General features: G+C 49.4%; 1 protein-coding gene across 1 annotated transcript in view; it reads right to left on the reverse strand.

Annotated features, from left to right (window-relative positions):
- The window catches only part of M1AP (meiosis 1 associated protein), a 232,950-nt gene that overhangs the window by 173,411 nt on the left and 32,211 nt on the right, over positions 1-27,328 (reverse strand). Inside the window, exon 3 of the mRNA XM_069202732.1 lies at positions 21,627-21,807. Coding sequence (XP_069058833.1) covers positions 21,627-21,807 — 181 coding nt within the window. The remainder of the gene's footprint in view (positions 1-21,626; positions 21,808-27,328) is intronic.

Here is a 27,328-nt window from a genome sequence, read left to right on the forward strand (position 1 = left end):
ACTATGCTAGACTGTCTAGTAATGGGCAGGCTAGGAAGTTTCTTTCCTGAATCTTTTCCTGGGGGAGTCCCTGGATCAGATTGAGAACCATTATCTACTTTTTCAACAGATTGGGCACTTATGGCCTTATCCTGTACTCTAAGCATGTTAATTAACACTTCTAAGGAAGGATTCTTCCCTACACTCAAACCTCTCTCTATGCAGAGACTCCTTGCTCCTTTCCAGCTAAGGTGATCATATGCAAGTTTGGACAGATCAACATTTTGGCCTGTGCCAGACATTTTTAGAGAGAGTTAAAGTGATAGTAAAAGATAAAAAGTTTGTCAGAGCTTTTAGAAAGACAGAGAAAAAAACTTTTTAAACTTTTTAGAACTTTTTAGAAAGTTAGAAGTACTTTTCAGCACTTAGAAAAGAGTGAAAAGAGGAAATGCAAAACTTTTTGGCTATGTGTATATACACTGACCTTGTTTTGTATATTTTTCTCTTATGAAAAGTACAATGACAAGAGTGGTAAGTAGTCTCAAAGCACTTATCCCACCGCTGCACAACCAATGTAGGAGGCTGGACTGGCTTGTAGTGAGTACCAAGGGGTACTTGCACCTTGCACCAGGCCCAATTATCCCTTATTAGTGTATAGGGTGTTTAGCAGCTTAGGCTGATAGATAATGGTAGCTTAGCAGAGCAGCTTAGGCTGAACTAGGAGACGAGTGAAGCTACTACAGTACCACTTAGTGTCATATGCACAATATCATAAGAAAACACAATACACAGTTATACTAAAAATAAAGGTACTTTATTTTTATGACAATATGCCAAAGTATCTTAGAGTGTACTCTCAGTGAGAGGATAGGAAATATACACAAGATATATATACACAATAGCAAAAATATGCAGTATAGTCTTAGAAAACAGTGCAAACAATGTATAGTTACAATAGGATGCAATGGGGAAACATAGGGATAGGGGCAACACAAACCATATACTCCAAAAGTGGAATGCGAACCACGAATGGACCCCAAACCTATGTGACCTTGTAGAGGGTCGCTGGGACTATTAGAAAATAGTGAGAATTAGAAAAATAACCCTCCCCAAGACCCTGAAAAGTGAGTGCAAAGTGCACTAAAGTTCCCCTAAGGACAAAGAAGTCGTGTTAGAGGAATAATGCAGGAAAGACACAAACCAGCAATGCAACAACTGTGGATTTCCAATCTAGGGTACCTGTGGAACAAGGGGACCAAGTCCAAAAGTCACAAGCAAGTCGGAGATGGGCAAATGCCCAGGAAATGCCAGCTGCGGGTGCAAAGAAGCTTCTACTGGACAGAAGAAGCTGAGGTTTCTGCAGGAACGAAAAGGGCTAGAGACTTCCCCTTTGGTGGACGGATCCCTCTCGCCGTGGAGAGTCGTGCAGAAGTGTTTTCCCGCCGAAAGAACGCCAACAAGCCTTGCTAGCTGCAAATCGTGCGGTTAGCGTTTTTGGACGCTGCTGAGGCCCAGGAGGGACCAGGAGGTCGCAAATTGGACCAGCAGAGAGAGGGGACGTCGAGCAAGACAAGGAGCCCTCTCTGAAGCCGGTAGCACCCGGAGAAGTGCCAGAAACAGGCACTACGAGGATGCGTGAAACGGTGCTCGCCGAAGTTGCACAAAGGAGTCCCACGTCGCCGGAGACCAACTTAGAAAGTTGTGCAATGCAGGTTAGAGTGCCGTGGACCCAGGCTTGGCTGTGCACAAAGGATTTCCGCCGGAAGTGCACAGGGGCCGGAGTAGCTGCAAAAGTCGCGGTTCCCAGTAATGCAGCCCAGCGAGGTGAGGCAAGGACTTACCTCCACCAAACTTGGACTGAAGAGTCACTGGACTGTGGGGGTCACTTGGACAGAGTCGCTGGATTCGAGGGACCTCGCTCGTCGTGCTGAGAGGAGACCCAAGGGACCGGTAATGCAGCTTTTTGGTGCCTGCGGTTGCAGGGGGAAGATTCCGTCGACCCACGGGAGATTTCTTCGGAGCTTCTGGTGCAGAGAGGAGGCAGACTACCCCCACAGCATGCACAAGCAGGAAAACAGTCGAGAAGGCGGCAGGATCAGCGTTACAGAGTTGCAGTAGTCGTCTTTGCTAATATGTTGCAGGTTTGCAGGCTTCCAGCGCGGTCAGCAGTCGATTCCTTGGCAGAAGGTGAAGAGAGAGATGCAGAGGAACTCGGATGAGCTCTTGCATTCGTTATCTAAAGTTTCCCCAGAGACAGAGACCCTAAATAGCCAGAAAAGAGGGTTTGGCTACTTAGGAGAGAGGATAGGCTACTAACACCTGAAGGAGCCTATCAGAAGGAGTCTCTGACGTCACCTGGTGGCACTGGCCACTCAGAGCAGTCCAGTGTGCCAGCAGCACCTCTGTTTCCAAGATGGCAGAGGTCTGGAGCACACTGGAGGAGCTCTGGACACCTCCCAGGGGAGGTGCAGGTCAGGGGAGTGGTCACTCCCCTTTCCTTTGTCCAGTTTCGCGCCAGAGCAGGGCTAAGGGGTCCCCTGAACCGGTGTAGACTGGCTTATGCAGAATTGGGCACATCTGTGCCCAACAAAGCATTTCCAGAGGCTGGGGGAGGCTACTCCTCCCCTGCCTTCACACCATTTTCCAAAGGGAGAGGGTGTCACACCCTCTCTCAGAGGAAGTTCTTTGTTCTGCCATCCTGGGCCAGGCCTGGCTGGACCCCAGGAGGGCAGATGCCTGTCTGAGGGGTTGGCAGCAGCAGCAGCTGCAGTGAAACCCCAGGAAGGGCAGTTTGGCAGTACCAGGGTCTGTGCTACAGACCACTGGGATCATGGGATTGTGCCAACTATGCCAGGATGGCATAGAGGGGGCAATTCCATGATCATAGACATGTTACATGGCCATATTCGGAGTTACCATTGTGAAGCTACATATAGGTAGTGACCTATATGTAGTGCACGCGTGTAATGGTGTCCCCGCACTCACAAAGTTCAGGGAATTGGCTCTGAACAATGTGGGGGCACCTTGGCTAGTGCCAGGGTGCCCTCACACTAAGTAACTTTGCACCCAACCTTTACCAGGTAAAGGTTAGACATATAGGTGACTTATAAGTTACTTAAGTGCAGTGTAAAATGGCTGTGAAATAACGTGGACGTTATTTCACTCAGGCTGCAGTGGCAGGCCTGTGTAAGAATTGTCAGAGCTCCCTATGGGTGGCAAAAGAAATGCTGCAGCCCATAGGGATCTCCTGGAACCCCAATACCCTGGGTACCTCAGTACCATATACTAGGGAATTATAAGGGTGTTCCAGTAAGCCAATGTAAATTGGTAAAATTGGTCACTAGCCTGTTAGTGACAATTTGTAAGGAGAGAGCATAACCACTGAGGTTCTGGTTAGCAGAGCCTCAGTGAGACAGTTAGGCACCACACAGGGAACACATACATATAGGCCACAAACTTATGAGCACTGGGGTCCTGACTAGCAGGGTCCCAGTGACACATAACAAACATACTGAAAACATAGGGTTTTCACTATGAGCACTGGGCCCTGGCTGGCAGGATCCCAGTGAGACAGTGAAAACACCCTGACATTGTAGGAGGCTGGACTGGCTTGTAGTGAGTACCAAGGGGTACTTGCACCTTGCACCAGGCCCAGTTATCCCTTATTAGTGTATAGGGTGTCTAGCAGCTTAGGCTGATAGATAATGGTAGCTTAGCAGAGCAGCTTAGGCTGAACTAGGAGACGTGTGAAGCTACTACAGTACCACTTAGTGTCATATGCACAATATCATAAGAAAACACAATACACAGTTATACTAAAAATAAAGGTACTTTATTTTTATGACAATATGCCACAGTATCTCAGTGAGTACCCTCAGTGAGAGGATAGGAAATATACACAAGATATATATACACAATAGCAAAAATATGCAGTATAGTCTTAGAAAACAGTGCAAACAATGTATAGTTACAATAGGATGCAATGGGGAAACATAGGGATAGGGGCAACACAAACCATATACTCCAAAAGTGGAATGCGAACCACGAATGGACCCCAAACCTATGTGACCTTGTAGAGGGTCGCTGGGACTATTAGAAAATAGTGAGAGTTAGAAAAATAACCCTCCCCAAGACCCTGAAAAGTGAGTGCAAAGTGCACTAAAGTTCCCCTAAGGACAAAGAAGTTGTGTTAAAGGAATAATGCAGGAAAGACACAAACCAGCAATGCAACAACTGTGGATTTCCAATCTAGGGTACCTGTGGAACAAGGGGACCAAGTCCAAAAGTCACAAGCAAGTCGGAGATGGGCAAATGCCCAGGAAATGCCAGCTGCGGGTGCAAAGAAGCTTCTACTGGTCAGAAGAAGCTGAGGTTTCTGCAGGAACGAAAAGGGCTAGAGACTTCCCCTTTGGTGGACGGATCCCTCTCGCCGTGGAGAGTCGTGCAGAAGTGTTTTCCCGCCGAAAGAACGCCAACAAGCCTTGCTAGCTGCAAATCGTGCGGTTAGCGTTTTTGGACGCTGCTGAGGCCCAGGAGGGACCAGGAGGTCGCAAATTGGACCAGCAGAGAGAGGGGACGTCGAGCAAGACAAGGAGCCCTCTCTGAAGCAGGTAGCACCCGGAGAAGTGCCAGAAACAGGCACTACGAGGATGCATGAAACGGTGCTCGCCGAAGTTGCACAAAGGAGTCCCACGTCGCCGGAGACCAACTTAGAAAGTCGTGCAATGCAGGTTAGAGTGCCGTGGACCCAGGCTTGGCTGTGCACAAAGGATTTCCGCCGGAAGTGCACAGGGGCCGGAGTAGCTGCAAAAGTCGCGGTTCCCAGCAATGCAGCCCAGCGAGGTGAGGCAAGGACTTACCTCCACCAAACTTGGACTGAAGAGTCACTGGACTGTGGGGGTCACTTGGACAGAGTCGCTGGATTCGAGGGACCTCGCTCGTCGTGCTGAGAGGAGACCCAAGGGACCGGTAATGCAGCTTTTTGGTGCCTGCGGTTGCAGGGGGAAGATTCCGTCGACCCACAGGAGATTTCTTCGGAGCTTCTGGTGCAGAGAGGAGGCAGACTACCCCCACAGCATGCACAAGCAGGAAAACAGTTGAGAAGGCGGCAGGATCAGCGTTACAGAGTTGCAGTAGTCGTCTTTGCTACTATGTTGCAGGTTTGCAGGTTTCCAGCGCGGTCAGCAGTCGATTCCTTGGCAGAAGGTGAAGAGAGAGATGCAGAGGAACTCGGATGAGCTCTTGCATTCGTTATCTAAAGTTTCCCCAGAGACAGAGACCCTAAATAGCCAGAAAAGAGGGTTTGGCTACTTAGGAGAGAGGATAGGCTACTAACACCTGAAGGAGAATATCAGCAGGAGTCTCTGACGTCACCTGGTGGCATTGGCCACTCAGAGCAGTCCAGTGTGCCAGCAGCACCTCTGTTTCCAAGATGGCAGAGGTCTGGAGCACACTGGAGGAGCTCTGGACACCTCCCAGGGGAGGTGCAGGTCAGGGGAGTGGTCACTCCCCTTTCCTTTGTCCAGTTTCGCGCCAGAGCAGGGCTAAGGGGTCCCCTGAACCGGTATAGACTGGCTTATGCAGAATTGGGCACATCTGTGCCCAACAAAGCATTTCCAGAGGCTGGGGGAGGCTACTCCTCCCCTGCCTTCACACCATTTTCCAAAGGGAGAGGGTGTCACACCCTCTCTCAGAGGAAGTTCTTTGTTCTGCCATCCTGGGCCAGGCCTGGCTGGACCCCAGGAGGGCAGATGCCTGTCTGAGGGGTTGGCAGCAGCAGCAGCTGCAGTGAAACCCCAGGAAGGGCAGTTTGGCAGTACCAGGGTCTGTGCTACAGACCACTGGGATCATGGGATTGTGCCAACTATGCCAGGATGGCATAGAGGGGGCAATTCCATGATCATAGACATGTTACATGGCCATATTCGGAGTTACCATTGTGAAGCTACATATAGGTAGTGACCTATATGTAGTGCACGCGTGTAATGGTGTCCCCGCACTCACAAAGTTCAGGGAATTGGCTCTGAACAATGTGGGGGCACCTTGGCTAGTGCCAGGGTGCCCTCACACTAAGTAACTTTGCACCTAACCTTTACCAGGTAAAGGTTAGACATATAGGTGACTTATAAGTTACTTAAGTGCAGTGTAAAATGGCTGTGAAATAACGTGGACGTTATTTCACTCAGGCTGCAGTGGCAGGCCTGTGTAAGAATTGTCAGAGCTCCCTATGGGTGGCAAAAGAAATGCTGCAGCCCATAGGGATCTCCTGGAACCCCAATACCCTGGGTACCTCAGTACCATATACTAGGGAATTATAAGGGTGTTCCAGTAAGCCAATGTAAATTGGTAAAAATGGTCACTAGCCTGTCAGTGACAATTTGGAAAGAAATGAGAGAGCATAACCACTGAGGTTCTGATTAGCAGAGCCTCAGTGAGACAGTTAGTCACTACACAGGTAACACATTCAGGCACACGTATGAGCACTGGGGCCCTGGGTTACCAGGGTCCCAGTGACACATACAACTAAAACAACATATATACAGTGAAAAATGGGGGTAACATGCCAGGCAAGATGGTACTTTCCTACACAACCCCCCCCCAAACGAAGGACAATAAGACTAGCCATGACCTGATGAGTCTTCATTGTCTAAGTGGAAATATCTGGAGAGTCCATCTGCATTGGAGTGGCTACTCCCAGGTCTATGTTCCACTGTATAGTCCATTCCCTGTAGGGATATGGACCACCTCAACAATTTAGGATTTTCACCTTTCATTTGTTTTAGCCAAAGTAGAGGTTTGTGGTCTGTCTGAACAATGAAGTGAGTGCCAAACAGGTATGGCCTCAACTTCTTCAGAGCCCAGACCACAGCAAAGGCCTCCCTCTCAATGGCAGACCAACGTTTTTCTCTAGGGGTCAACCTCCTACTAATAAAAGCAACAGGTTGATCCTGGCCCTCAGAATTAAGTTGTGATAGGACTGCCCCTACTCCTAATTCAGATGCATCAGTCTGGACATAGAATTTTTTAGAGTAACAAGGGCTTTTCAGGACAGGTGCAGAGCACATGGCCTGCTTCAGCTCCTCAAAAGCTTTCTGACAGTTTGCTGTCCATAATACCTTTTTAGGCATTTTCTTGGATGTGAGGTCATTAAGAGGGGCTGCAATGGAGCCATAGTTCTTAATGAACCTCCTGTAATACCCAGTGAGGCCTAGGAAGGCTCTCACCTGGGTCTGAGTGGTAGGGGGAACCCAATCAATAATTGTTTGGATTTTCCCCTGAAGTGGTGCAATCTGTTCCCCACCAACAAGGTGTCCCAGATAAACCACCTTACCCTGCCCTATCTGGCACTTTGAAGCCTTGATAGTGAGGCCTGCCTTTTGCAGGGCCTCCAAAACTTTCCATAGGTGGACCAGGTGATCATCCCAGCTGGAGCTAAAGACAGCTATATTGTCCTAATATGCTGCACTGAAAGCTTCCAGCCCTTGCAGGACTGTGTTCACCAACCTCTGAAAAGTGGCAGGTGCATTTTTCAAACCAAAAGGCATTACAGTAAACTGGTAATGTCCTCCAATGGTAGAAAATGCAGTCTTAGGTTTAGCATCTTCTGACAATTTGATCTGCCAATACCCTGCAGTCAAATCAAAAGTGCTTGGATACTTGGCAGATGCCAGTGTATCTATGAGCTCATCTGCCCTGGGTATAGGGTGAGCATCAGTTTTGGTTACCAAGTTGAGACCTCTATAGTCTACACAAAACCGCATTTCCTTCTTTCCATCTTTGGAATGGGGTTTTGGTACCAGTACCACAGGAGAAGCCCATGGACTGTCAGAGTGCTCAACCACTCCTAGTTCTAACATTTTCTGGACCTCTTGCTTTATGCAGTCCCTGACATGGTCAGGCTGCCTATAGATCTTACTTTTGACAGGCAAGCTGTCTCCAGTATCTATAGTGTGCTCACACCAAGAAGTGGTACCTGGCACAGTAGAGAAGAGTTCATAGAATTGATCTAGGAGATTTATGCAATTATCTTTCTGCTCAGCAGTAAGACAATCAGCCAAAACTACACCTTCAACAAGAGCATCTTGTTCTGTGGAAGAGAAGAGATCAGGTAGAGGATCACTGTCTTCTTCCTGTCCCTCATCAGTTGCCATGAGCAGGGTGAGATCAGCCCTGTCATAGTAGGGTTTCAGGCGGTTGACATGGAGCACCCTAAGGGGACTCCTGGCAGTGCCTAAGTCAACTAAATAGGTGACTTCTCCCTTCTTTTCAACAATTGTGTGGGGACCACTCCATTTATCTTGGAGTGCTCTTGGGGCCACAGGCTCCAAGACCCACACTTTCTGCCCTGGTTGGTACTGAACCAAAACAGCCTTCTGATCATGCCATTGCTTCTGGAGCTCTTGGCTGGCCTGAAGGTTTTTACTGGCCTTTTTCATGTACTCAGCCATTCTTGATCTGAGGCCAAGTACATAATCCACAATATCCTGCTTAGGAGCTTTTAAAGGTTGTTCCCAACCCTCCTTTACAAGTGTGAGTGGACCCCTAACAGGGTGTCCAAAAAGAAGTTCAAAGGGGCTGAAGCCCACTCCTTTCTGGGGTACCTCCCTGTAGGCAAAAAGGAGGCATGGTAGAAGGATATCCCATCTCCTGCGGAGTTTTTCAGGGAGACCCATAACCATGCCTTTGAGAGTTTTATTAAATCTCTCCACCAGTCCATTTGTTTGTGGATGATAGGGTGTTGTGAACTTGTACGTTACACCACACTCCTTCCACATGGCCTTTAAGTCTGCAGACATGAAATTGCTTCCCCTGTCTGATACCACTTCCTTTGGGAAGCCCACCCTGGAAAATATTCCCAGGAGGGTCTTTGCCACTGCAGGTGCTGTAGTGGTCCTTAAAGGAATAGCTTCAGGATATCTTGTGGCATGGTCCACTACCACCAAGATAAACCTATTGCCTGAAGCAGTAGGAGGGTCAAGGGGGCCAACTATGTCAACCCCTACCCTTTCAAAGGGAACCCCAACCACAGGCAGTGGGATAAGGGGTGCCTTTGGGGTGCCACCTGTCTTGCCACTGGCTTGACAGGTTTCACAGGACTTACAAAATTCCTTTGTGTCCTCAGACATCCTAGGCCAATGAAACAATGGAACCAGTCTGTCCCAAGTTTTCATTTGACCCAGGTGCCCAGCTAGGGGAATGTCATGTGCCAGGGTTAGGAGGAACTTTCTGTACTCCTGAGGAATCACTAATCTCCTGGCAGCTCCAGGGTTAGGATCCCTATGCTCAGTGTACAAGAGGTTGTCCTCCCAGTAAACTCTGTGAGAGTCACTGACATCCCCATTAGCCTGTTTGACAGCTTGCTGTCTGAGACCCTCTAATGTGGGACAGGTTTGCTGTGCCACACTCAGCTCCTCTCTGGCAGGCCCCCCTTCACCCAAAAGCTCAGCAGTGTCTGCTTCCAGCTCCTCTGGTGTAGGTTCTGCACAGGGAGGGAATTCTTCTTCCACAGAAGCTGAATCCACTGTAGAGGGAGGGATAGTAGGAAGTGGTTTGCTTCTACTAGCCCTAGCTTTAGGGAGCACTTGGTCCATTGTTCCAGGATCCAAGCTTCCCTGTCCTTTTTGCTTTTTGGCCTGAGCCCATGTCAAAGCAAAAATATGCCCTGGGATGCCCAGCATTGCTGCATGGGCCTCCAACTCCACATCTGACCAAGCTGATGTCTCCAAATCATTCCCTAATAGACAGTCTACAGGTAAATCTGAAGCTACCACAACTTTCTTTGGACCAGTAACCCCCACCCAGTTGAGATTAACAACAGCCATGGGGTGGCTAAGTGTGTTGTTGTGAGCATCGGTTACTTGGTACTGGTGACCAAGTAGGTGTTGTTCAGGGTGGACCAGTTTCTCTATGACCATAGTCACACTGGCACCAGTGTCCCTGTAGGCCTGAACCTCAACACCATTTATTAGGGGTAGCTTCTTGTACTTATCCATATTAAGGGGACAAGCAACTAAGGTGGCTAAATCAATAGCCCCCTCAGAGACTAACACAGCCTCTGTGGCCTCCCTAATAAGGCCAACCCCAACTAAGTTACCAATAGTGAGCCCAGCTACTCCCTTGGATTGGCTATTAGTAGGTTTGCTCCCACCACCACTGCTATTAGTAGGGACACTAGGGGTAGCAGTAGGGGTTGTAGTGGTAGGAGCATTGGTGCTTTTCTTTGGACAACTGGGATCTGTTGTCCAATGGCCTTTTATTTTACATAAATAGCACCATGGTTTCTTTTCCTTGTTCTGATTAAAAGAGGATTTGGGCCCACCACCCCCACCAGAGTGTTTTTGTGGGCCTGATGAAGACTCATTTTTAGATTTGTCCCCACCCTTGTCAGAAGACTTACCATCCTTCTTTTTGTTGCCATCTTTGTCACCCCCTGTATGAACTTTTCTGTTCACCCTTGTTCTGACCCATTTGTCTGCCTTCTTTCCCAATTCTTGGGGAGAGGTCAGATCAGAGTCCACCAAGTACTGGTGCAACAAATCAGACACACAATTATTAAGAATATGCTCTCTCAGGATCAAGTTATACAGGCTGTCATAATCAGTAACTTTACTGCCATGTAACCACCCCTCTAAGGCCTTCACTGAATGGTCAATGAAATCAACCCAGTCTTGTGAAGACTCCTTTTTGGTCTCTCTGAACTTTATCCTGTATTGTTCAGTGGTTAAGCCATAACCATCCAGGAGTGCATTCTTAAGAACTTGGAAATTATTAGCATCATTTTCTTTCACAGTAAGGAGCCTACCCCTACCTTTTCCACTAAATGATAGCCATAGGATAGCAGCCCACTGCCTTTGAGGGACATCCTGTACAACACAGGCCCTCTCAAGTGCAGCAAACCACTTGTTAATGTCATCCCCCTCCTTGTAAGGGGGAACTATCTTGTGCAGATTCCTGGAATCATGCTCTTTTGCAGGATGACTATGGGGAATACTGCTGCTGCCACCATGGGTTTCTAAACCCAGTTTCTGTCTCTCCTTCTCTACTTCTAAAGTCTGTCTATCCAAACCCAGCTGTTGCTTCTTGAGCTTCAGTCTGGTTTGTTCCACTCTCAATCTATTGAGCTCCCTTTCTAACAATCTGTCATCAGGGTGGGTGGGAGGGACATGCTTTGAAACAGAAGTATGGTGAGAATGGACAGAAGGAGACCTGTCCCTTACAGAAGCCACCCTAACAGCTTGGCTAACAGAAACATCACTACCAGTATGGTGAGAATAAATGCTTTTGCTATGATGTGAGACAACACTATTTATATGGTGTGGCTCATCAACATTACCAACTATGCTAGACTGTCTAGTAATGGGCAGGCTAGGAAGTTTCTTTCCTGAATCTTTTCCTGGGGGAGTCCCTGGATCTGATTGAGAACCATTAGCTACTTTTTCAACAGATTGGGCACTTATGGCCTTATCCTGTACTCTAAGCATGTTAATTAACAGTTCTAAGGAAGGATTCTTCCCTACACTCAAACCTCTCTCTATGCAGAGATTCCTTGCTCCTTTCCAGCTAAGGTGATCATATGCAAGTTTGGACAGATCAACATTTTGGCCTGTGCCAGACATTTTTTAGAGAGAGTTAAAGTGATAGTAAAAGATAAAAAGTTTGTCAGAGCTTTTAGAAAGACAGAGAAAAAAACTTTTAAAACTTTTGAGAAAGTTAGAAGTACTTTTCAGCACTTAGAAAAGAGTGAAAAGAGGAAATGCAAAACTTTTTGGCTATGTGTATATACACTGACCTTGTTTTGTATATTTTTCTCTTATGAAAAGTACAATGACAAGAGTGGTAAGTAGTCTCAAAGCACTTATCCCACCGCTGCACAACCAATGTAGGAGGCTGGACTGGCTTGTAGTGAGTACCAAGGGGTACTTGCACCTTGCACCAGGCCCAGTTATCCCTTATTAGTGTATAGGGTGTCTAGCAGCTTAGGCTGATAGATAATGGTAGCTTAGCAGAGCAGCTTAGGCTGAACTAGGAGACGTGTGAAGCTACTACAGTACCACTTAGTGTCATATGCACAATATCATAAGAAAACACAATACACAGTTATACTAAAAATAAAGGTACTTTATTTTTATGACAATATGCCAAAGTATCTTAGAGTGTACCCTCAGTGAGAGGATAGGAAATATACACAAGATATATATACACAATAGCAAAAATATGCAGTATAGTCTTAGAAAACAGTGCAAACAATGTATAGTTACAATAGGATGCAATGGGGAAACATAGGGATAGGGGCAACACAAACCATATACTCCAAAAGTGGAATGCGAACCACGAATGGACCCCAAACCTATGTGACCTTGTAGAGGGTCGCTGGGACTATTAGAAAATAGTGAGAGTTAGAAAAATAACCCTCCCCAAGACCCTGAAATGTGAGTGCAAAGTGCACTAAAGTTACCCTAAGGACAAAGAAGTCGTGTTAGAGGAATAATGCAGGAAAGACACAAACCAGCAATGCAACAACTGTGGATTTCCAATCTAGGGTACCTGTGGAACAAGGGGACCAAGTCCAAAAGTCACAAGCAAGTCGGAGATGGGCAAATGCCCAGGAAATGCCAGCTGCGGGTGCAAAGAAGCTTCTACTGGTCAGAAGAAGCTGAGGTTTCTGCAGGAACGAAAAGGGCTAGAGACTTCCCCTTTGGTGGACGGATCCCTCTCGCCGTGGAGAGTCGTGCAGAAGTGTTTTCCCGCCGAAAGAACGCCAACAAGCCTTGCTAGCTGCAAATCGTGCGGTTAGCGTTTTTGGACGCTGCTGAGGCCCAGGAGGGACCAGGAGGTCGCAAATTGGACCAGCAGAGAGAGGGGACGTCGAGCAAGACAAGGAGCCCTCTCTGAAGCAGGTAGCACCAGGAGAAGTGCCAGAAACAGGCACTACGAGGATGCGTGAAACGGTGCTCGCCGAAGTTGCACAAAGGAGTCCCACGTCGCCGGAGACCAACTTAGAAAGTCGTGCAATGCAGGTTAGAGTGCTGTGGACCCAGGCTTGGCTGTGCACAAAGGATTTCCGCCGGAAGTGCACAGGGGCCGGAGTAGCTGCAAAAGTCGCGGTTCCCAGCAATGCAGCCCAGCGAGGTGAGGCAAGGACTTACCTCCACCAAACTTGGACTGAAGAGTCACTGGACTGTGGGGGTCACTTGGACAGAGTCGCTGGATTCGAGGGACCTCGCTCGTCGTGCTGAGAGGAGACCCAAGGGACCGGTAATGCAGCTTTTTGGTGCCTGCGGTTGCAGGGGGAAGATTCCATCGACCCACGGGAGATTTCTTCGGAGCTTCTGGTGCAGAGAGGAGGCAGACTACCCCCACAGCATGCACAAGCAGGAAAACAGTCGAGAAGGCGGCAGGATCAGCGTTACAGAGTTGCAGTAGTCGTCTTTGCTACTATGTTGCAGGTTTGCAGGCTTCCAGCGCGGTCAGCAGTCAATTCCTTATCAGAAGGTGAAGAGAGAGATGCAGAGGAACTCGGCTGAGCTCATGCATTCGTTATCTAAAGTTTCCCCAGAGACAGAGACCCTAAATAGCCAGAAAAGAGGGTTTGGCTACCTAGGAGAGAGGATAGGCTAGCAACACCTGAAGGAGCCTATCACAAGGAGTCTCTGACGTCACCTGGTGGCACTGGCCACTCAGAGCAGTCCAGTGTGCCAGCAGCACCTCTGTTTCCAAGATGGCAGAGGTCTGGAGCACACTGGAGGAGCTCTGGACACCTCCCAGGGGAGGTGCAGGTCAGGGGAGTGGTCACTCCCCTTTCCTTTGTCCAGTTTCGCGCCAGAACAGGGCTAAGGGGTCCCCTGAACCGGTGTAGACTGCCTTATGCAGAATTGGGCACATCTGTGCCCAACAAAGCATTTCCAGAGGCTGGGGGAGGCTACTCCTCCCCTGCCTTCACACCATTTTCCAAAGGGAGAGGGTGTCACACCCTCTCTCAGAGGAAGTTCTTTGTTCTGCCATCCTGGGCCAGGCCTGGCTGGACCCCAGGAGGGCAGATGCCTGTCTGAGGGGTTGGCAGCAGCAGCAGCTGCAGTGAAACCCCAGGAAGGGCAGTTTGGCAGTACCAGGGTCTGTGCTACAGACCACTGGGATCATGGGATTGTGCCAACTATGCCAGGATGGCATAGAGGGGGCAATTCCATGATCATAGACATGTTACATGGCCATATTCGGAGTTACCATTGTGAAGCTACATATAGGTAGTGACCTATATGTAGTGCACGCGTGTAATGGTGTCCCCGCACTCACAAAGTTCAGGGAATTGGCTCTGAACAATGTGGGGGCACCTTGGCTAGTGCCAGGGTGCCCTCACACTAAGTAACTTTGCACCTAACCTTTACCAGGTAAAGGTTAGACATATAGGTGACTTATAAGTTACTTAAGTGCAGTGTAAAATGGCTGTGAAATAACGTGGACGTTATTTCACTCAGGCTGCAGTGGCAGGCCTGTGTAAGAATTGTCAGAGCTCCCTATGGGTGGCAAAAGAAATGCTGCAGCCCATAGGGATCTCCTGGAACCCCAATACCCTGGGTACCTCAGTACCATATACTAGGGAATTATAAGGGTGTTCCAGTAAGCCAATGTAAATTGGTAAAAATGGTCACTAGCCTGTCAGTGACAATTTGGAAAGAAATGAGAGAGCATAACCACTGAGGTTCTGATTAGCAGAGCCTCAGTGAGACAGTTAGTCACTACACAGGTAACACATTCAGGCACACTTATGAGCACTGGGGCCCTGGGTTACCAGGGTCCCAGTGACACATACAACTAAAACAACATATATACAGTGAAAAATGGGGGTAACATGCCAGGCAAGATGGTACTTTCCTACAGACATACACTCACAAACAGGCCAAAAGTGGGGGTAACAAGGCTAGAAAGAAGCTACTTTCTCACAGTGGGGTGCTGGTGTGGTGGTCCTGTGGTGGTGCCTCCTGTCCACTAGCGCCGGCGGAGGTGGTGGGCAGTTCATCGTCCAGGCTAGTGTCAGGGTCCCCTTGTTGTGCCACAGTGTCCCTCCTGATGTTGAGGACTTCCTTCAGCACCCCTACGATGGTGCTCAGGGTGGAATTGATGGATCTGAGTTCCTCCCTGAAGCCCAAATACTGTTCCTCCTGCAGCCGTGGGTCTCCTGAAACTTGGCCAGTACCGTTGCCATTGTCTCCTGGGAGTGGTGGTAGGCTCCCATGATGGAGGAGAGGGCCTTGTGGAGAGTGGGTTCCCTTGGCCTGTCCGCCCCCTGTCGCACAGCAGCCCTCCCAGTTCCCCTGTGTTCCTGGGCCTCTGTCCCCTGGACGGTGTGCCCACTGCCACTGCCCCCAGGTCCCTGTTGTTGTTGGGGTGGTGGGTTAGCCTGGGTTCCCTGTAGTGGTGGACACACTGCTGATTGACGTATCCTGGGGACAGAGGTATGGGCTCACTGGGTGGGTGCTGTGCTGGTGTTTCCAGAGGGGGGAAGCTCTGTGGTGGCCTGTGCCAGTGTGAGGGGAACCGACTGTCCCGAGGTCCCAGATGGGCCGGGCTGGTCATCAAGATCCAGTTGGACAGAGCAGCTGTCATCACTGTGGGCCTCTTCTGTTGGTGGTGTGGACATCCGTGGACCCTCCTGTCCGGTGACGTTGGGTAGGGGTCCTGCAAGGGTATAAAAAGATGTTTATTGCTATGGTGTGCAATGGGAGGGTGACCGTGTACCCCAGTGCTTGCATTCCTGTGTGGGACCTTGTGTGATGGTGGTTTCGGGGGTGTATGGGTATGTGCAGTGGCCATGTTTTGGTGATGGGTGTCCATGCTTTGTTGTTGCATGCAGGGCTTGGTGTTGAAATGTGTGGTTTGTGATATTGGGACATTTGTGAGGAGTTGGAGTGATGGGGGTGAGGGCGAGGGTGGGAGTATGTGATGGCATGCAGGTAGGGTGGGGGATGTAATAGTTAAGATTTGACTTACCAGAGTCCATTCCTCCATCTGCTCCTGCGAGGCCCTCAGGATGCAGAATCGCCAAGACTTGTTCCTCCCATGTTGTTAGTTGTGTGGGAGGAGGTGGGGGTCCGCCGCCATTCCGCTGAACCGCAAGGTGGTGTCTTGAGACCATGGAACGCACCTTCCCCCGTATGTTGTTCCACCTCTTCCTGATGTCATCCCTATTTCTTGGGTGCTTTCCCACTGCGTTAACCCTGTCCACTATTCTTCGCCATAGCTCCATCTTCCTGGCAATTGAGGTGTGCTGCACCTGTGATCCGAATAGCTGTGGCTCTACCCGGACGATTTCCTCCACCATGACCCTGAGCTCCTCCTCAGAGAACCTGGGGTGTCTTTGCCGTGCCATAGGGTGGTGTGGGTGATGTGTGGGGTGGTGTAGTGATGAGTGGGGTGGTATTTAGTGTGTTGTGTGAGGTGCGTGGAAGTTATGTGGGTGATGGTATTGTGTGCCTGTGGATGCTTGGTAGTAGTTTGTAGTGTCTCTCTCTGGCCTTCTTTCGGTATTTTGGTCTTAGGGGTTTGTGGGTGTGAGTGTTATATTGTAATAGGTGTGTGGGAGTGGTGTGTGTATGTGTATCAGGTGTGTGTATTTCGAATTGTCCAATGTGGCAGTGTTTTGTCAATGTGTGTGTATTTTGAGCGCGGCGGTGTTTACCGCCAATGGAATAACGCGGTTGAAAGACCGCCGCGTGGATTCGTGGGTCGTGATAGTGTGGGCGTATATCTGTTGGCGTGACGGTGGAGGTTTTGTTTTCGCCATTTTATCACTGACCTTTGGTGTGGCGGACTTGTGTGGGTGTCTGAATTTTGGCGGATTCCGAGCAGTGGGTCGTAATAGCTGTGGCGGAATTCCGCAGCCGCGGCGGTGTGTTGGCGGTCTTCTGCACGGCGGTAAGTGGCTTTTACCGCCAATGTTGTAATGAGGGCCTTAGTAAAGTAGTGCAAACACTGTAGAACACAATAGAATGTAATAGGAGATAATAGGCCTAAGGGCAATACAAACCATATACTCCAAAAGTGGAATGCAAACCATGAATGGACCCCAGGCCTAGTGTAGTGTGTAGAGGGTTGCTGGGAGTGTAAGAAAACACTAAGGGTGTCCAAGATACCCCACCCCAAGACCCTGAAAGGTAGGAGTAAAGTTACTCTACTACCCCAGAAAGACAGTAAAGTCGAGATAGGGGATTCTGCAAAGGCAACAACTGACTGCAAAGCACTGAAGACGGATTCCTAGACCTGAGGACCTCCAAAGGAAGGGGACCAAGTCCAAGAGTCACGCAAGTGTCCGGGGGGGGGGGGGGGAGGGGGCAGGATCCCACTAAACCCCGGATGAAGGTGCAAATGGTCTGCCTCTGGGTGGAAGAAGCCGAAGATTCTGCAACAACGGAAGGTGCCAGGAACTTCTCCTTTGGTCAGAAGATGTCCCACGGCGTGCTGGAGGATGCAGAGTTGTTTCCACGCAGAAAGACCGCAAACAAGCCTTGCTAGCTGCAAGAGTCGCGGTTTAAGATTTTGGGTGCTGCCAGGGCCCAGTAAGGACAATGAGGTCGCCCCTTGTAGGAGGAGACAGAAGGGGCGCTCAGCAACACAGAGAGCCCTCGCAGAAGCAGGCAGCACCCTCAGAAGCACCTGAACAGGCGTTCAGGAAATCTGAGCACGGGGTCGTCTCAACACAACAAAAGAGGATCCCACGAAGCCAGAGGTCAACTCAGCGAGTTGAGCAATGCAGGACGGAGTGCTGGAGACCTGGGCTGTGCTGAGCACGAAGGAAGTCTTGCAAAAGTGCACAGAAGCCCTAGCAGCTGCAGATCACACAGTACACAGGATTACTGTCTGGCGTGGGGAGGCAAGGACTTACCTCCACCAAATTTGAACAGAAGGACCACTGGACTGTCGAGGTCACTTGGATCCAGCTCATGTGTTCCAGGGACCACGCTCCTCAAGATGAGAAGGGACCCAGAGGACCGGTAATGCAGAAGTTTGGTGCCTGAGTTGGCAGGGGGAAGATTCCGTCAACCCACTGGAGATTTCTTCTTGGCTTCCAGTGCAGGGTGAAGGCAGACAGCCCTCAGAGCATGCACCACCAGGAAACAGTCGAGAAAGCCGGCAGGATGAGGCGCTACAATGTTGCTGGCAGTCTTCTTGCTACTTTGTTGCAGTTCTGCAGGCATCCTGGAGCAGTCAGCAGTCGATCCTTGGTAGAAGTTGAAGAGAGAAGTGCAGAGGAACTCTGGTGAGCTCTTGCATTAGTTATCTGAAGAGACCCTAAATAGCCCTCAGAGGAGGATTGGCTACCTAACCAGGTAAGAGCCTATCAGGAGGGGTCTCTGACGTCACCTGCTGGCACTGGCCACTCAGAGGTCTCCATTGTGCCCTCACACCTCTGCATTCAAGATGGCAGAGGTATGGGACACACTGGAGGAGCTGTGGGCACCACCTTTGGGGTGGTGATGGACAGGGGAGTGGTCACTCCCCTTTCCTTTGTCCAGTTTCGCGCCAGAGCAGGGCTGAGGGATCCCTGAACCGGTGTAGACTGGCTTATGCAAGGAGGGCACCATTTGTGCCCTTCAAAGCATTTCCAGAGGCTGGGGGAGGCTACTCCTCCACAGCCCTTAACACCTATTTCCAAAGGTAGAGGGTGTAACACCCTCTCTCACAGGAAATCCTTTGTTCTGCCTTCCTGGGACTGGGCTGCCCAGGCCCTAGGGGGGCAGAAACCTGTCCGAGGGTTGGCAGCAGCAGCAGCTGCAGAGAAAACCCCAGAGAGTTAGTTTGGCAGTACCCGGGTTCTATGCTGGAGCCCCGGGGATGCATGGAATTGTCACCCCCAATACCAGAATGGTATTGGGGGTGACAATTCCATGATCCTAGACATTTTACATGGTCACATTTGGAGTTACCATGGTGACGCTACATATAGGTAGTGACCTATATGTAGTGCACGTGTGTAATGGTGTCCCCGCACTCACAAAGTCCGGGGAATTTGCCCTGAACTATGTGGGGGCACCTTGGCTAGTGCCAGGGTGCCCTCACACTAAGTAACTTTGAACCTAACCTTCACTAAGTGAGGGTTAGACATATAGGTGACTTATAAGTTACTTAAGTGCAGTGTAAAATGGCTGTGAAATAACGTGGACGTTATTTCACTCAGGCTGCAGTGGCAGGCCTGTGTAAGAATTGTCAGAGCTCCCTATGGGCGGCAAAAGAAATGCTGCAGCCCATAGGGATCTCCTGGAACCCCAATACCCTGGGTACCTAGGTACCATATACTAGGGAATTATACGGGTGTTCCAGTATGCCAATCAGAATTGGTAAAATGAGTCACTAGCCTACACTGGCAATTTTAAAAGCAGCGAGAGCATAAACGCTGAGGTTCTGGTTAGCAGAGCCTCAGTGATACAGTTAGGCACCACAGAGGGAACACATACAGGGCACACTTTATGAGCACTGGGGTCCTGGCTAGCAGGATCCCAGTGACACAGGCAAAAACAAACATACATATAAGTAGAAAAATGGGAGTAACATGCCAGGCAAGATGGTACTTTCCTACAGTCACCAAAGAAAGTACCTTTATTTTTGTAACACTGAGGGCCAGATGTAGTAAACTTTTTGCATGGCACAAACAGCGAATTTAGCTGTTTGCGACATGCAAAAAGCACATTGCGATGCTCATTACCATTTAACGAGTCGGTAACCTGGTTACCGACTCGCAAAATGGGAATGCGAGTCGCTAATAGGAAGGGGTGTTCGCAAAGCAATTCGCAGTTACCACCAGTGTCTTACTGGTGGTAACCCATTCTCAAAAGGGAATGGCCCTGAAAACATTTTTTCAGAGCAGGTAGTGGTCCTATGGTCCTATGGACCACTGCCTGCTCTGAAAAATAAAACAAAAACTTTTCTTTTTTTCGTTTGTATTGCAACTCGTTTTCCTTTAAGGATAACGGGCTGCATTACAAAAAAAATAAACTGCTTTATTTAAAAGCAGTCACAGGCATGGTGGTCTGCTGTATCCACAGGCCACCCTCCCTGTGAGTGATGCGACTCGCAAGGGGGTCGCAAATTGCAACCCACCTCATTAATATTAATGAGGTGGGTCTTTGCAACCCCTTGCGACTCGCAGATGGTGTCAGGGACACCATCCTGCATCCGGGATTGCGAGTCGCAAACCCGGAATTTTGCACATCTGGCCCAAGTGTTTTCTTTCATGTGTGTAAGTACTAAGTGTGACTACAGTGGTATTGCATAAGCTTTGCATGTCTCATACATAAGCCTTGGCTGCTCATCCACAGCTACCTCTAGAGAGCCTGGCTTCTAGACACTGACTACACAGCACTAATAAGGTATACCTGGACCTGGTAGAAGGTGTAAGTACCATAGGTACCCACCCCACACCAGGCCAGCCTCCTACATTCACTCTCAGAGCTCGTCTTTCAATTACCCTCAGTGTTCGTATCCTCTGATAAATGTCACATCCACTCCATGGACTCCAGTATGCTCCCTTCGAGAGGTGGATCACAGCTTGGAGCGTCAGCGCTCTCATCTCCATGCCACTCACTCTCACTCACTCTCAGAGCTGCTCTTCACTTACCCACAGAACTCGTATCCTCTCATGAATGTGACATCCACTCCATGTCCGTGGACTCCAGTACGTCTCCCTTTGAGAGGTGGATCACATCCCCATGTCAGTAACTCTCACTCACTCTCAGAGCTCCTCTTCGCTTACCCTCAGGGCTCGTATCCTCTGATGAATGTGGCATCCACTTCTTGTCCGTGGACTCCAGTACGTCTCATTTCGAGAGGTGGATCACATCTCCATGCCACTCACTCTCACTCACTCTCAGACCTCTTCACTTACCCTCAGGGCTCGTATCCTCTGATGAATGTGACATCCACTCCATGTCCGTGGACTCCAGTAAGTCTCCCTTCGAGAGGTGGATCACATCTCCATGCCACTCACTCTCACTCACTCTCAGACCTCTTCACTTACCCTCTGGGCTCGTATCCTCTGATGAATGTGACATCCACTCCATGTCCGTGGACTCCAGTATGTCTCCCTTCGAGAGGTGGATCACATCTCCATGCCACTCACTCGCACTCAGTCTCAGACCTCTTCACTTACCCTCAGGGCTCGTATCCTCTGATGAATGTGACATCAACTCCATGTCCGTGGACTCCAGTACGTCTCCCTTCGAGAGGTGGATCACATCCCCATGTCAGACACTCTCACTTACTCTCAGAGCTCCTCTTCACTCACCCTCGGGCTCGTATCCTCTGATGAATGTGACATCCACTCCATGTCCACGGACTCCAGTACGTCTCCATTCGAGAGGTGGATCACATCCCCATGTCACTCACTCTCACTCACTCTCAGAGCTCCTCTTCACTTACCCTCAGGGCTCGTATCCTCTGATGAATGTGACATCCACTCCTTGTCCCTGGATTCCAATACGTCTCCCTTCGAAAGGTAGATCACATCTCCATGCACTCACTCTCACTCACTTAACCTCAGGGCTTGTATCCTCTGATGAATGTGACATCCACTCTATGTCCACGGACTCCAGTACGTCTCCCTTCGAGAGGTGAATCGCATCCCCATGTCACTCACACTCAAAGACCTACTCTTCACTCACCCTCAGGGCTCGCATCATCTGATGAATGTGACACCCAGTCCATGTCCACAGAATCCAGTACGTCTCCCTTCGAGAGGTGGACCACCTGCAGTCGCCTCAGGCTCACCAGGTCAGTGTCCTTTAACCCAGCCTCCAGGTCCTTCACCACCTGCCGCCCTGGCTGGCTGGTCACAACTGTGATCTGAAAGACAACAAGCAAAGGCCCTTACACACACAGACATAAGACTACATATTCTGTCAGGGCTCTTACACACCGAGACAAGTGACACTGACGGGGACAAACCCTATGACAGGGTTTTTACATACATCAGGGGTCCTAAACACCAGGTACAGGGCTCCCACAGGCTATATGGGATCTTATGCTTCCAGGCATGAGGCTGTCTAGCTGGGTGGATGGGGACTTCCGCAAGCTTTCACGCAATAAACATTCCCAGGAAATCAGACTTGCCTTGGCTCTTACACTCCAATGGCAGAAGGGCCACAAGGACATCAGGAATCTATAGGTATTTACGAAGGCAATATGGGGGTCATTCTGACCCTGGCGGCCGGTGACCGCCAGGGTCACCGACCACGGGAGAACCGCCAACAGGCTGGCGGTGCTCCCAAGGGCATTCTGACCGCGGCGGTTCAGCCGCGGCCAGAAAGGGTAAACCGGCGGTCTCCCGCCGGTTTACCACTGCCCTACAGAATCCTCCATGGCGGCGGAGCGGTAGGGGGTGCCGCGGGGCCCCCGTAAGAGGGCCCCACAAAGTATTTCAGTGTCTGCAATGCAGACACTGAAATACGCGATGGGTGCCACTGCACCCGTCGCACCCCTGCAACTCCGCCGGCTCCATTCGGAGCCGGCATCCTCGTTGCAGGGGCATTTCCGCTGGGCCGGCGGGCGCTCTTTTGGAGAGCGCCCGCCGGCCCAGCGGAAATGTAAGAATGGCCGCCGCGTTCTTTTGACCGCGGTGCGGTCATTTGTCGGCGGGACTTTGGCGGGCGGCCTCCGCCGCCCGCCAAAGTCGGAATCAGGCCCTATGTCTTGTCCTAGAACTGGAGTGTGTTGGGCCCTTCAAGCATGGCCAGACTCCTGCAGCCCAGCCCAGGGTGCACGGACTAACACCTGGAGGGTTCGTGGGCGCAGGCAGACATTTCATATACCAGATTTGACATGTGCTAGAGGATGCAGAAGAAGCCTACCTCAATATATTCTTTATTTCGGAATTTAGCAAACTCCATAAAAAGTCATATACAGATAACACAATCAGGTCGAATACAGATTAAAAAATATCATCATTACATTCATATTTTAAAATACAAATAATTGGTAAATTAATGCCAGTTGCTACTAAATAAGCCACTCCCGAGTGGTGCAGGACTCCCTGTCTATATTGGAAATTCTCTGCAGAGAGTGAGAAATTCAAGGCAAGCGCCTAGAAACTAATGGGTGATCAATCAGGACACAAATGTCTTATTTTCTGCAAGAAAACTTGTGAAGGAGAAACAAATAGAGTCGTCTTGCAGTAACTAAAAATATTAGGGCCAACAAACTTGTTCAAGAGAGCCTCATATTTTAAATAGTGTTAGGATAAAAGCTCTCTGTGGATTCACATAAAATTCACAAAACATAACAAAGTGTAATGTGTCTTGGAGAGAAATAATATCAAAACCACAAGGACTAAAATTTGAGCCCTTTGGTCAGGCTAACAGCAAGAGCAATTGATTCAGCCTGAACCTGGTCAGCAGGAAGCGGTGATCTGGTATGCTGGTCAGCAGGAAGCGGTGGTCTGGTATGCTGGTCAGCAGGAAGCGGTGGTCTGGGATGTTGGTCAGCAGGAAACGGGGGTCTGGTAGGCTGGTCAGCAGGAAGCGGTGGTCTGGTAGGCTGGTCAGCAGGAAGCGGTGGTCTGGTATGCTGGTCAGCAGGAAGCGGTGGTCTGGTATGCTGGTCAGCAGGAAGCGGTGGTCTGGTATGCTGGTCAGCAGGAAGCGGTGGTCTGGTATGCTGGTCAGCAGGAAGCGGTGGTCTGGTAGGTTGGTCAGCAGAAAGCTGTGGTCTGGTATGCTGGTCAGCAGGAAGCAGTGGTCTGGTATGCTGGTCAGCAGGAAGCTGTGGTATGGTATGTTGGTAAGCAGGAAGCGGTGGTCTGCTATGCTGGTCAGCAGGAAGCAGTGGTCTGGTACGCTGGTCAGCAGGAAGCAGTGGTCTGGTACGCTGGTCAGCAGGAAGCAGTGGTCTGGTACGCTGGTCAGCAGGAAGCAGTGGTCTGGTACGCTGGTCAGCAGGAAGCAGTGGTCTGGTACTCTGGTCAGCAGGAAGCAGTGGTCTGGTACGCTGGTCAGCAGGAAGCAGTGGTCTGGTATGCTGGTCAGCAGGAAGCAGTGGTCTGGTATGCTGGTCAGCAGGAAGCAGTGGTCTGGTACCCTGGCCAGCAGGAAACGGTGGTCTGCTCTGCTGGTCAGCAGGAAGCGGTTGTCTAGTATGCTGGTCAGCAGGATGTGGTGGTCTGGTATTCTGGTCAGCAGGAAGCGGTGATCTGGTACGCTGGTCAGCAGGAAGCGGTGATCTAGTATGCTGGTCAGCAGGAAGCGGTGGTCTACTATGCAGGTCAGCAGGAAGCGGTGGTCTGGAATGTTGGTCAGCAGGAAGTGGTGGTCTAGTATTCTGGTCAGCAGGAAGTGGTGATCTAATACGCTGGTCAGTAGGAAGCAGTAGTTTGCTACGCAGGTCAGCAGGAAGCGGTGGTCTGGTATGCTGGTCAGCAGGAATCGGTAGTCTGGTACGCTGGTCAGCAGGAAGCAGTGGTCTGGTACGCTGGTCAGCAGGAAGCAGTGGTCTGGTACGCTGGTCAGCAGGAAGCAGTGGTCTGGTATGCTGGTCAGCAGGAAGCAGTGGTCTGGTATGCTGGTCAGCAGGAAGCAGTGGTCTGGTACCCTGGCCAGCAGGAAACGGTGGTCTGCTCTGCTGGTCAGCAGGAAGCGGTTGTCTGGTATGCTGGTCAGCAGGATGTGGTGGTCTGGTATTCTGGTCAGCAGGAAGCGGTGATCTGGTACGCTGGTCAGCAGGAAGCGGTGATCTGGTATGCTGGTCAGCAGGAAGCGGTGGTCTACTATGCAGGTCAGCAGGAAGCGGTGGTCTGGAATGTTGGTCAGCAGGAAGTGGTGGTCTAGTATTCTGGTCAGCAGGAAGCGGTGATCTAATACGCTGGTCAGTAGGAAGCAGTAGTTTGCTACGCAGGTCAGCAGGAAGCGGTGGTCTGGTATGCTGGTCAGCAGGAAGTGGTGGTCTGCTATGCTGGTCAGCAGGAAGCAGTGGTCTGGTATGTTGGTCAGTAGGAAGCGGTGGTCTGGTACGCTGGTCAGCAGGAAGCGGTGGTCTGGTATGCTGGTCAGCAGGAAGCGGTGGTCTGGTATGCTGGTCAGCAGGAAGCAGTGGTCTGGTACGCTGGTCAGCAGGAAGGGGTGGTCTGGTATATTGGTAAGCAGGAAGCAGTGGTCTGGTATGCTGGTCAGCAGGAAGCTGTGGTCTGATATGCTGGTCAGCAGGAAGCTGTGGTCTGGTATGTTGATAAGCAGGAAGTGGTGGTCTGGTATGCTGGTCAGCAGGAAGCAGTGGTCTGGTATGTCAGTCAGCAGAAAATGGTTGTCTGGTATGCTGCTCAGCAGGAAGCAGTGGTCTGGGATGCTGGCCAGCAAGGAGGAAATAAACCTTTGAAACAAAGATACTGAATGGAGGAAATAAATCTTTGAAACAAAGATACTCAGAGGAAATAAATCTTTGAAACAAAGATACAGAAAGGAGGAAATAAACATTAGAAACCAAGATAGAGCACGGAGTAAATAAACCTTCGAATTCAACAAACAGCACAGAGGAAATAAACCTTCAAAACCAAGACACAACATGGAAGAAATAAACCTTTGAAGCCAACAAACAGCACGGAGGAAATAAACCTTGAAACCAAGATACACCACAGAGGAAATAAACCTCGAAACAAAGATAATGCACGGAGAGAATAAACCTTCGAAACTAAGACACAGCACGGAGGAAATAAACCTTCAAAACCAAGATACAGCTCGGAGGAAATAAGCCTTTGAAATCAACATACACCATATAGGAAATAAACCTTAGAAACCAAGATACAGCACAGAGGAAATAAACCTGTGAAACCAAGATACACCACAGAGGAAATAAACCTTAGAAACCAAGATACACCACGGAGGAAATAAACCTTGGAAACCAAGATGCAGCAAGGAGGAAATAAACCTTCTAAACCAAGATACAGCGTGGAGGAAATAAACCTTAGAAACCAAGACATAGCATGGAGGAAATAAACCTTTCGAAACTAAGATAAAGCAAGGAGGAAATAAACCTTCTAAACCAAGACACAACATGGAGGAAAGAACCCTTAGAAACCAAGATACAGCACGGAGTAAATAACCCTTAGAAACTAAGATACAGCACTGAGGAAATTAACCTTCTAAACCAAGACACATGGAGGAAATAAATCTTCTAAACCAAGATACAGCACGGAGGAAATAAACCTTAGAAACCAAGATACAGCAAGGAAGAAATAACCCTTAGAAACCAAGACTCAACATGAAGGAAATAAACCTTGGAAACCAAGATACAGCACAGAGGAAATAAACCTTGAAACAAAGATACTGTACGGAGGAACTAAACCTTAGAAACCAAGATACAGCATGGAGGAACTAAACCTTAGAAACCAAGATACAGCATGGAGGAAATAAAGTCACAGTGACGGAGACCAGAACAGGTCCTCTACCGGCCTGTAAGACATCAGAATCTCTTTACCTGATGCAGCTGCAGCTCTCTGTGTGTTCATGGGAGCTGGGGTGCATACCATGCTCTCAGGAGATCAGTAGATTTGCAAGATTCAAGTAAAACCTCATAGGTAACAAAGGACAATTAGTGACTTTAAGGCATCAACGCTAACCATTCACATGCTTCTCAGAACTGAAAAAGAAAAAGTGAAGGCATCGAGACACAGGTTCTCCCCAACAGGCCTCACGAAAAGGTTAAAAAAAAAACACAGACATCTGTATGTGGACACGAGGGTCCCCAACAACGCAGTAAAGCAAGACCTACACATCACTCCAGCCATGGACAGCATGACGATGGCCCAAGTGATGCTCCAAGCTAGACTTGATTGAAGGTACTATCAACCGCCGCTCCCCTCTGACTGGTGACTTGTAACAACGGTCTCACACGTGTGCGGGAACAGCAATGCCAAACTAAGAAAAGAAAGAGCAGCGTGCCAGTCCATCAAGGACTGGAATCTGATTAAACGAAGCTGTGGATGTGTGCAACCGATCCAACTTCCTTAGGTGTATTCCCCATTTTCACACTTTTATAGCTAATTTATAGGTATCAGCTGAAGTTGTTTGTTGAAAGACCTATAGTAAACAATTCCAATACTTAGAGTGGGCTTTGGGTCAGCCCATTGCTTACCAATGGATAACTTTCTTGTCAATCTCATTTGCTTGCTTCTTATTTGATAGGCTCTCGACTTTGTCCCTCCCCTGGAGCATAGCTTCTTTACCATCCCTTTCTATGTATGACTTGTATATCCGCAGCTCACATAAGGGAACTATTTTTCCTCTTTCTTTGAGCATTCCATGGGAGTCACACATGCAAACATTTTAAAAGTGGAAAGTGAGAGACTTTTAAAGAAAAAACTTTCCCCATTGACTTACAT

The sequence above is a fragment of the Pleurodeles waltl genome, chromosome 1_1, assembly GCF_031143425.1.
Source record: "Pleurodeles waltl isolate 20211129_DDA chromosome 1_1, aPleWal1.hap1.20221129, whole genome shotgun sequence".
Classification (NCBI taxonomy): Eukaryota; Metazoa; Chordata; class Amphibia; order Caudata; family Salamandridae; genus Pleurodeles; species Pleurodeles waltl.